This window comes from Aedes albopictus, chromosome 2, assembly GCF_035046485.1.
Source record: "Aedes albopictus strain Foshan chromosome 2, AalbF5, whole genome shotgun sequence".
NCBI lineage: Eukaryota > Metazoa > Arthropoda > Insecta > Diptera > Culicidae > Aedes > Aedes albopictus.
The window spans coordinates 82634218-82646542 of NC_085137.1; the positions used below are offsets into that span (position 1 = coordinate 82634218).

At 37.9% G+C, this 12325-nt stretch overlaps 1 protein-coding gene across 1 annotated transcript in view; it reads left to right on the forward strand.

Annotated features, from left to right (window-relative positions):
- Positions 1 to 860: 860 nt before the first annotated feature.
- The window catches only part of LOC109430774 (UDP-glucosyltransferase 2), a 65999-nt gene continuing 54534 nt past the window's right edge, over positions 861 to 12325 (forward strand). The window contains exon 1 of the mRNA XM_029873365.2: positions 861 to 1979. Coding sequence (XP_029729225.1) covers positions 911 to 1979 — 1069 coding nt within the window. The 5' untranslated portion in view covers positions 861 to 910. The remainder of the gene's footprint in view (positions 1980 to 12325) is intronic.

The window sequence follows — 12325 nt, forward strand, 5'->3', positions numbered from 1 at the left end:
TGGAGCGTTTATTGAAACTAAGTACATATTTCTTTTCCAGCTCTGACATATATGTTTCAAGTTTCCAAAATCGGATGCCCCATATTGACATGAACACTTGAAAATCATTACTCCCTACGCTTTTCCCAGCTTCGTCAATCTCTAAACGGTGGCCTAGCATAGCATTTCTCACTGCGGTACACACAGGTAGGTGGTGTCTGTACATTTTTAACGGCTCTAATTAGCATGTCGATTGCGCCACACCAAGTGTGATGCTAGATACTTTTGGTGCTAACAACAATATTGAAATACTCATTATCCAGCCGAAAAACTGCGGCATCACTGCCAACTACAGTGTGCGATAGAAATATGTGAAATATGTATGCTTGAACTTCATGCTAGTCCATGAAGGAAGCCAATGACAAATCAGAATTATTATGAATTATTGCAAACAAAAATAATGCATTTGGCTTTTCAATGAATAGAGCAAATGCATACAACAATTAAGAGCAACAAATCAAATTGTTTGAGCAACAAATTGTTTGGCTCCTAAATAGAAGCTGCAGTGAAAAATAAACTTAATAGGTTAATAGCAAAAACAAGGTCAAAAAATGATAGTTTAAAGGGGTCTAAGGCAACATGGTAAGAAGTCTTGTTGATCTTTTTTCTTAGTCTGCTCTACCCTAAACATCATTTTTGTAAACAAAATTGTTTTCAATTAATTTTTTAAATGGATACGTATGATATTTTAAAAATGAATCTCATTTTACCGCAATCTGTAAACCAACTGCTGGTACTTGTCGCTCTTCAAGGAGGCAACCGATGCTCGGGCTGGCAAGGCTTCGTTTCTGCACAGGTTAATATATAACTGATTCTCAAACTGCCAATTTCTTTTAGTTCAGATTTGATCGCGGTCCGGGTGTCCGGCAAAATGTTGGCACATAAGATCCTTGATTTCGCAGTGTTATTCGCGATAGTGATGACGGTGGCCAGCATCGTTGAAGGTGCAAGGATACTGGCGATATTTCCTTCACCTGCCAAAAGTCATCAGATTGTGTTTCAGGCGTTGATCAAAGGACTGCTCGAAAGGGGTCACTCCATGGTTGTGATGACGCCAGATCCTTTCGAAACGGATAATCCAAATATTACGCAAATCAACTGGAACTACGCGCACAAGATTATGGAAGAAAACTTTGATGTGGCAAAACTAAGGCAACAAAATTGTAATTCTTTGGACATTGCTACGGGGCTTTTGAAAGTGTCAGAACAGTTTATCAAGGCGGAAATAGCTCATCCGGAAGTGCAAGCGTTGATCCGGAATGCAAACGAGGAACATTTTGATGTGCTGATAGTGGAATATTTCCAGATGACACCGTTCTTCGCATTTGCCGAGTTGTTCGATGTGCCCATGATTGGGGTCACGTCAATTGATTCGATTTCAATGGCCCATCAAGTGATCGGAAACGTTATGAATGTGGTGGCCCATCAAGAGATGTATCACAAGTTTTCAACAAATCCTGACTTTTTCCAACGGATAGAGGCAGTTGTGGCAAATTTGATCCTAGACTACTACCTGATGCCTCGGGAGTTTGTGAAGTATGATAGAATCATTGAGCAAAATTTCGGAAGCAACATGTCCAAATCAATGGATCTGATGCATCGAATAGACTTCTTAATGACCAACGTGGACCCAACAATGGGATTTATTCGTCCGATCGTACCACAGGCAATACAGCTGGGATTCCTGCACGTCAAACCACCGAAACCACTACCTCAGGAGCTGCAGCAGTACTTGGATGCATCCCGACATGGCGTGATTTACTTCAGTCTTGGCACTCTGATACGCAGTGATTCAATAAATCAGAAGAATTTGAAGATTTTCGTAGATACATTCAAGTCACTCAAATACGACATTTTGTGGAAGTGCGACAGTGAAGTTAATCTCAACGATACGCGTAACATAAAAATTTCGAAGTGGTTTCCGCAACAGGATGTACTCGGTAAGATAGTTTGCTCGTTTTCCTAATAGAGTGCTGGGATCTTACTGAACTGCGATTTCTTGAATGAATGTAGATACAAGTGATTTACACCACACGCTAGAAAAGACAAACAGTAATTAGCACCTGTGCGAGTCAGAATGAAAATAGTATGACTTGGTGGGGAAGTCACAGCTCGTAGAAGGAGAGAATGTGTGAACAATTGATGTTTGTACTTTGTGATAACGGCGTAGTTTCCAATTGCAAGAAGTTTATGGAAATTCGACGGATGTGCCAGTTTGACGAAGTGTGTACATATTGCGCGTTTGCTATTTCCATTCTAACAAGAAAACTAAATATTATTTTGTGTTTGTGCCTACAGTCTGGTGAAAAAATGACTATGCACGCGCCAGTTTCCATTCAAAATTGCCAAATTTCATATTTTTTGCGCATGGATTTATTTTATAACTACATAGTGTGGATTCTACGCATCGTTAACATATTGCCTTTGGTTCAGTTTTTAACAACTTCAGTAAAGCTTAGACGAACATTGAAAATTTTTTATGGTTGCATTCATAGAGATACAGGGGATAGACAAAATGACCGGGACAGGCAAAATTTTCACTTTTTGCAAAATGGTAAAATAGCGGTAAATTTTGAGCGTTCATGGCTTATATAATAGGCTATCAAAAACTTTTACATAACCTAAAATTGTTAACACGGAAGAAAATTAGAGCGTTTAGATTGTTTGTCTGATATAACACAAAATTATCGAAATTTTTAACATCGCTTCAAAATTCGAGATGGTAGTTATAATTTATTTGAATTCCTTCTAATTGACTTCCATATGAATATGTTTTGACAGAAAGTAACAAAATAATCGGCAATAAATTGAAAAAGTAATGGGAAGCATATTAAAATTAGACTAATTTACTAAAAACTCATAAAATATATTAAATCGCTGTTACTTATTTTCTTATTAATAATTTCAAGTTAAGTCAATTTTTTTCAAAGCTCATTATATGAGTCATGAACGCTCAAAATTCCATTGCATTCGGTTCATTGAATCCAGAGATACAACAGTTCAAAGTTGGCTATCGGTTAATTTTGACTTTTTCTAGGATCCTTCTAACTTCATGTAGAATAGTCCAATCTTTCCCAAATTTTGACCATAGATACACAACTAGTTGATTCACTGAGCGACAGTAAAAATTGTAGATTTTTTGATGCACTTTTCAAAATAAAAAATACAGCTGTCTTACCATATTTTGAAAAGTGAATTTTTTGCCTGTCCCGATCGTTTTGTCTATCCCCTGTATTTCCCCTGCAATTGCTGGAAAAATAAAGGACTGAGCTGTTATCGGTACTCTTGTGGAATGTTTTGATGGATAATTTACCACTCACATTTCAGAAAAAACTTCTGACGAAAGTTTAAGAATGCTCCGAAGCAATCGGTAACTGCAAGAGATATTATAGTTACTGCAAGAATAACTGTAATACAGTCGACTCTCCAGGTCTCGATATTGAAGGGACCATCGAAATAGGGAGAGATCGAATTGAAGAAACAATTATTAATGCACACTAGATTGAAAAGAAAGCTCCGTAACTAGGAAAAAAACGACAACAAATAAATATCATTTCGCCTTCCCAGAAGGTTTTGCACCTAGGAAACGAGGTCTAGTAACCTATGAAAATGAGCATATCGGCATATAGAGAGAAAATCTAGAACAAAAACGAACGAGATCGCATCGAGATAGATACCCAAGAAACAGGAATAGCTGAACAACAGTTTCTTAAGCTGAAGTTTGCTTAAGAGTGGTTTGTTCCACTCTTATTCTACAAAAATGTGGGCTTCGTGGCGGTCCGGCTAGAGGCGTCAGTCATCTAGGCGTTTCGAAAGCCCTGGAGTGTGGGTTCGATTCCCGCTCCAGTCAGGGAAAACTTTTCGTTAAACGGAAAATTCTCCAGTGGGCCACAACACTTAGTCCGTTGTAATATGTTAGTGCTTGTTCAGTCTGTACAACCTCTGGTTGAAGACGGTGTAGTGTCGTTTAAATGTTTGTTGGGTAGATATCGAGATAAGAAGATATCGATATGTAGAGAGGAAAAATGTATGAAGACTGAAGGGACCGATCAAACCATCGAGATAGGGAGACATATCGAGATGTAGAACACGAGACATGGAGAGTCGACTGAATCTTAAAAAAAATCAACAGGAAGTAAAAAATGATGAAATTATAAGAGTTATATGGTGAAGTTTGAATGGTATTGTTCGGACACGGAATAAACGTACTAATTTTTGGAGCAGCGCGGGTTCAGTAATCAGCTCAAACTAGAAGAAAAATGTATTTCAGTGGGGTTTCATGGTACATAGTAATTCAATCTTACAGATTTAGTATCTTCCCGTATTTGCTGCTTGTGAAGTACAACTGGGGATCTCGCAACCTAGCCTAGAAATCTATTAATTTTGCCGGTTAATATTGCTAATAAGGCACTTATAATCGTCATTCTAGCTTACGTAGGAGTAACTATTTGCGATAGGAGTAAGAATTCGTCATACATAGGACGTTCTGAAGCGGACAAATGATAATATAACCTAAAATGTTCACCGTATTATGCAATTATGGCAATCAGTTTTAATTTACGTCACTCTTCATGTAATTCATTTACCATACAGCTCAATAAATATCACGAAGCGATCACTGTAGTTTACAGGCATTTAAAGGCGCACAAATTCAATAAATAATCGCCTAACATTTTTCCCGAAACCACGTTTGCGATATCGACCAGCTGCTATCATGGATTCTTTGATTCTGCTCACAATAGTAGCCTTATAATAGATGTAAAAAAAGACTCAACGTAGCCTACACCGCAGGTACGCGTGCATCGACGATCGATGGTAGTGGTTGTAACAGGTATTGTGTAAAATATTTTAAAATGCAAGATTTATAAAAACGAGGGAGCTTCAATGATAATTCCAGGATCCTGAGATTAGAATAATTAGCCACAGAAGTTAAATGTCGCGACTGTTCGTGTTATCTAGTTTGACGCTGTAAGTAGCGGTACTAGAAGTGTCAAATATATTTTGTTTACCAAAACAAAAGATCCTCTTCCAGGTGGACACTTAAAACAATTAATTATTACAAATAAAGTATCAAATCAAATTAAATAGGAAAAATGACTACAGCGCCATTGAAGTTCTACTGTATTTATATTATCCTGAGGCACTCAAAAAATCGTTGATGAAGTTAAGGCGAAACTATAAAAAAGTAGAAGACTAATGGACACTCTGGAAAAGGTTTTGGAATATTCCCATTAGACCTCAGAGATGAATCCCTAGAAAAAGCTTCATAAATCCCAAAAAAAAATCTTCGGAGAAATTCTTGGTGAGATTCCAGATGAAATATTTTGAAGACTCCCTGGCAAAAAACGTAAATAAATTGCGCAAGGAATTACATGGCGAAACCATACAGGAACTCTTGAAATATCCCAAATCCGAAGTAGAAATCTCTACAGTGGTTCGCGGATAAATTTTGTTTAGGAATCTCTATTGAAATCTTTGTAAGTATTTTTTAATCAATAATATCGAGATTTTTAGCCCTAGGCTAGTTTATCTCGGGACCCACGCTTTACTTCCCTTGTGAAGGATCGAGATTGAGATTCGATTCCAGGTCTTTGGTGTGATAGTCACGCGCTTCAACCAGGTCAGAGTTACGCAATATCAGCCTTGTCAAGTGACTACTGATATCAAACTGAAACTCAAACTTTTTTATAAAGAATATGCAAAACTTGGTACCACAGATAAAATATCATCTTGGTAAATCTTCATTTAGATTTTTAAACGAATTTTAAATATGGCCTATCAGTGATATCCCTGCACCATCACAGTCAGACCAGTTCTGATGATGGGGCTAAAAAAGTGACGATGACTCAATAGAGTGCACGCTGACTTGGATCGCAGTCGGCCTATCACAATCAGCGTGACAGTGACAGAGTGCAACTCTGAACCAGGTTCGATCCACATGTCAGGTTTCCAAATGAAATACCCAGAGAAATCCACAGACAAATTACTGAAAAAATCTTGGAGAATTTCTGGGGCAGTTCCTAGAGGAGTTCCTGGGGAAATGGCTAAAACAATCTAGCATGAATTCCAGAGAAAATCCCAGAAATTCTAGAAGTATCTGTGCCTAGATCTGTGCAGGATTTCGAAAAGAAATCACATGAGATTTAATCAATACAAAAACCACCAATCCTTCATTACACCAACACAGCAAGCCCTGAAAATGTTTGGTTTTAGTCAAGAGAATATTAAAATTACAAATCCTCTCCTTCTTGACGTAACGCCTCGACTAGAATAAAGCCCATTTCTGAGAAAGAATAATGATCTATGATCACTTCCACAGTTATTGACTGAGAGCTTTCTTTACCAATGACCATTCTGAAATCTATGTTGCGGGCAAAAAGAGCAAATCCGAGAAAATGTTCATCACAAAAAGTTCATTGACTGACCAGAATGAAACCAGTCACCCTCAGCACTTCTTCTTCTTTTATGGCTCGACGTCCTCACTGGGACTTGGCCTGCCTCGCTTCAACTTAGTGTTCTTTGAGCACTTCCACAGTTATTAATTGAAGGGCTTTCTTTGCCTGCCATTGCATGAATTTGTATGTATATTGTGAGGCAAGTACAATGATACACTATGCCCAGGGAATCGAGAAAATTTTCCCGACCGGAACGGGAATCGAACCCGCCGTCTCCGGATTGGCGATCCATAGCCTTAACCACTAGACTAACTGGAGACCCCTAGTCACCCTCAGCACGGTGTTTCTGAATTCCCGTGTGCTTACCGTTTTGGCTATATGAGTCACACAATTACACAAAATGTTAATGGTGCCCTGTGATTTTTGGCATTGTAGTTCCTGGAGGAATCGTAGCAATAATTTTCAGAGAAATCCCATCACGAATTACTAAATTCGGAGAGAAATCCCGAAAAAATATGGTGGAATCTCTGCAAGAATCTAGTCAACAACTTCTGAAGCAATCCCAGCAGAAAATCTCCAGCATAAATCTTAGCATTGCTGCAGCAATCCTAGCAAGGGACCGTTCATGAACCACTTAGACTAAATTTTGGTCATCTCTGACCCCATTTCTGATTCGTTTACTTTCGTTAATACACAAATTTGAAAATTTGATAAGAACGAAGACTTTGACCATGTTGTCCATCTTATTTCCCCAAAAATCTACGTGGTTTATAAATGGCCCTCAAATATTCTTGAACGAATCTCTGAAGGCATCTCTGGAAAAAAGAAGACATTTTGTTACATGTCCATATCGGAACGAGATTCAGGTGAACATACAGGGGATGGCCAAAATGTTTGGGATAGGCAACTTTTTTTCTCCCACAAAAAAATTCAACATGCTGTAACTTTTCATAGAGTGCATCAAAAAATCTCAAATTTAGACTGTTTGTCACCCTATTATATGTGCATCATTGGTACAAATTTGGGCTCGATTGATTAATTTTTCGCGAAGTTAGAACCGTTCGGGTAAAACACTATTTTTTAGACAACTAGTTTTTGAACTGTCATATCTCGGAAACCACTGAACCAAATTGAATGATTTTTTAAACGTTTATCAACAATATATTGATTCTTAATACGACGTTATAAAATGTAATATTTTTTCACGACGAATTAAGTCATACCGGGTTGAAATTTTTACCCATATAGAGGAAAATAAGTCAAATTTACAATACCACACAAAAATTATTAAATGTGTTCTTCCTTCAATCTAAATAGGCTCTAATATATCTGATTAGAGATAATTTGAGAACAGAAGTGGAAAATCTTTGGATATCCACACGAAAATTTATTGACATTGATGTAAAAAACCCAGATTAATCCACCTAGTGGTGATAGTGCCTTTCTCGTCGAATATGTACTCATAAACTTTTCTTAGACGTTAGACAAAAAGTTCCTGAATCCTGAAAACACTTTACATTAGCAACAATTTTAACAAAGTTATCATCGATTTTCGAAACTTATTGATGATACATATTCCGATGTTATGTTCAACAACAAAACAGAGCAGAAAAAGATCAGACCTGTCAGTTGACTGCTTGACCACCTTAACCCTAGTCGTGTATTGGGGTCACTGTGACCCCATTCCATCCACTACGGCAGCGGGGTGAGCGTCAGCTAATGCTTGAAGAAGGTTAATTTTATTCACAATCACAGATCACTTTGTGATCTTCGCCAATGTTTATTTCAGCACACTTTAGGCTATATTTTATTATCATTGGTAACACGATTCATGTAAAATTTGACCTTCCTACGAGGAAAATGCAGAAAATGTAGATTTTCCATTCAAATTTCAATCGCAATGAGAAGAGTGAGGGCTCAACCAGCCGCACATAAATTGTGAGCAGTAATTTTAGAAGCATAAGGAGATTGGAGATTGGAAAACTATATAAGATTGACGCGATTAAATTATATTTTCATATAAAACAGTGATCCATCCTACCATACATTTACACCGCAGGAATCTGAAATGGTGTGATTTGAAGAGATCGCTTTGGTCACGATTTCGTTCTCTCGCATATATGAAGACTTTGATCATTTCTTCATTTATAATCTTACCCAACGTTTACATCGGTGGTTCCCAAAGTGGGCGAAATCGCCCCCCAGGGGGCGAAAATCAGGCCGAAGGGAGCGAAAATTTGGAAAACCAAATTTAGGGGGCGAAAATACTAAAAAGGGGGGCGATTTTTCAAATGATTGAGAAATATCAAAAGTATTGAAATGTATTGTATTGAATGTCAACTGAATCATTACAACTCCCTGGCATTTCAAGATTTTTTTGTTTCTAGGATTATTGAAAATGTCTGTTTCGAGATAGACTAAATGTTACAGAATTTCTTATGTTTACGTGAATTTAATGGCAAAATTCCAAGAATAAAAACTGCTATATGTACTAATTTCCGAGAGAATTCTCAGTGATTCTGGAAATCTCTTTAATAAGAAACTTCTATGGCGAAAATTCATGATTGATTTTTTTCTAAATTATGAAAGGAACAGGGTTTTTTGCTTGATACGAAAGTTTTGTTTTTAATTTACATGCGGTTTGTTTTTCATGGAAATTTCAATCATAAACATGAAGTTTAAAATGAATCTAAGAACACTTTTCGGATGAAATTCATCAGACATTGTTTGAAAATATTTCAGAGAGGCTTTCTGGAGGAAATTCAAACGTTGCTTATTACTAGGGGCTATTTTGAAATTTTTCCACAAATTCAGCGTTGAATTCCCTTGAAACCGAGTAATGATTGGCGCATGTCTTCTTATTTGACAATATAAAGTTTTCCAATTCATAGAAACTTATCAATTCACAATACTGGCTTTTTAAATTTTCAATTAATGAGCAAAACTGACTTCATTTGGCAATACATCAATACATTCCATAGTTGTATTTTTGCATAAAAGATATTTTTGTAATTGTTTTTCAATTTCTTATTTGAGTACTTTTGGTGACCAAACATCTCGGGTGTTGAAGAACACTGGTAAAACATGTGGTTGAGAAAGACGAGTGATCGTAAATGTTCACTGTCCTATCTGTTTTGCTCGATTTTGTTCAAGAATATGTATAGCACAAACATATTGGTATTGGTATTGGTATTGGTTTTACATGCAATAATGCAGTTTTTTTTTAATGCAAACAATCAGTGCATTTGCAAAAAAAAACTCAACAAAAATAAGAGCGGTTCTAATTTAGATACACTAAATACCAGGTTTGCCATAGTAGTGTTGAATAGTGAGCTTTTAAAGACTACTAAGTAAATTTTCAGGAAAAATTAAATTTCACTTGACAATTCATTCACTTCACAATTTTTGAAAATGCCGTGATTTTATGTATCGCATGCATGGTTTTGGTTCACTTCTATCAAATCACACCCGCAACCGATTCCGAACTACTGTGGCCTGAGACTATTTTCTTGTTGACCGTTCATCAGATTATCAAAAATGCCGCTATGGTTTAGTTCCTTTCTATATTTTACCACTTCCGACGCGTTACTCGTCTTGTTACCAGTTCTGGAACACTACCGGTTCTCCAAAATATGGTCTGAGATTATTTGTTGGTTAACCGTTTATCTTGTTACTGAATAAGTCATCGATATGTCGCATGTATTGGTTCTCTTTTACATTTGATCATTTCTGGCGGGACACCCGTAATCAGTTCCGTAACACACTGATAGGGCTTGTGTCTATTTTCTTGCAACTGTTCATCATGTTACCTAAAAAGCCGTGATTTGAGGTATCGCATGCATGGGTTTGGTGTCACTTCCGGCCCGGAACCGGTTGCGAAACACTACCGATAGTCTCTTAAATAGTCTGAGCCTATTTGCTTGCTAAAGTTTATTAGGTAATCAAAAAAGCCATGGGTTTGGTTCAATTTTATATTTAGCCGCTTTCGGAGGGAACTAGTTTCGGCACTGACAGTCCATAATGTGGTCTAAGCCTACTTCCTCAATAACCGGTCATCAAGTGGTCGAAAAAGCCGTGATTTGATTTGCCGCATGCAAAAGTTTTGTCAACTTTTATATACGGCCACTTCCGGCGGAAAACCCGGAACCGGTTCTGAAACACTACCGGTTCATACAAGGTCTGACACTGTTTTCTTGCTAACTGCTCATCAGGTTATCGAAAATGCCGTAGTTTGATGTGCCGCATGCATGGGTTTGGATCACTTTTATATATGACCACTTCCAGCGGGACATCCGGAACCGGTTCCGATACACTGCCGGTTCATATATGGTCTGAGACTGTTTTCTTGCTAACTGCTCATCAGGTTATCAAAAAAGTCACGCTTTGATATATCGCAAGCATTGATTTGGTTCACTTTTATATTTGGTCACTTCCTGCGGGACTCCCGGAACCGGTTCCGGAACACTACCGGTTCATATATGGTCTGAGACTGTTTTCTTGCTAACTGCTCATCAGGTTATCCAAAATGCCGCAATTTGATGTGTCGCATGCATGGATTTGGTTCACTTCTATATTTGGCCACTTCCGGCGGGACTCCCGGAACCGGTTCCGGAACACTACCGGTTCAGATATGGTCTGAGACTGTTTTCTTGCTGACTGTTCATCAGGTTATCCAAAATGCCGCAATTTGATGTGTCGCATGCATGGATTTGGTTCACTTTTATATTTGGCCACTTCCGGCGGAACTCCCGGAACCGGTTCCGGAACACTACCGGTTCAGATATGGTCTGAGACTGTTTTCTTGCTGACTGTTCATCAGGTTATCCAAAATGCCGCAGTTTGATGTGTCGCATGTATGTGTTTGTTACATTTTTATGTATGTCCCCTTCCAAGGGTACTGGTCCGGAACACGTAAATGGCCATAACTCCGGAACGGCTGGACCGATCCGAACCATTTTCAATAGGAAACAATGGGACCAGATTCCGCGTCGAATGAACCGTCGGTCATTAAAATCGGTTGAGGTTTACTGCCAAAAAGTGATGTGAGTTTATTTGTACACACACATACACACACACACACATACACACACACACACATACACACACACAGACATCACCTCAATTCGTCGAGCTGAGTTGATTGGTATATGTGACTTGACCCTCCGAGCCTTCTATCAAAAAGTCGTTTTTGGAGTGAACATATAGCCTTTCCAGTACACTTAGTGTACGAGAAAGGCAAAAATTACATTTTTTCGAGAAAAATCCAAAAAGTATCAATCCATGATAACTTTGTTCAACGTTTGAAAAGTATCTATGTTTTAATAGTTTGTGAAGCATTTACATATTGTTAGTGTACGTTCAAAATTTCATTCAATTTGGTTCACTGGTTTCCGAGATATGACAGCTCGAAAATGAGTTGTCTAAAAAATAGTGTTTTACCCGAACGGTTCTAACTTTACGAAATATTGATCAATCAAGCCCAAATTTGTACCAATGATGCACATATAGTAGGTTGACAAACAGTCAAAATTTGAGATTTTTTGATGCGCTCTATAAAAAGTTATTGCATGTTGAACTTCTTTGTGAGAGAAAAAAAAGTTGCCTATCCTAAACATTTTGACCATCCCCTGTATAACGAAGCCACGTCTTGAATTTCCAGGAGTATAAATTTAACCTTTCAGGACACGCGCCATCGAGTAACCGAAACTGCACCGCGCTCGCGCTGCATACGACGAGCGAGGTTTTTTGGTAGTGTTGCAAATTGAAGGAACGGCTATAGGAAACCCCCTATCACCAATACTTGCTGATCTAGTCATGGGAATCCTACTAGATACCCAAGTAACACAACTTGTTATAATAATGTAAATATTACATGCTTCATACAAACGTCT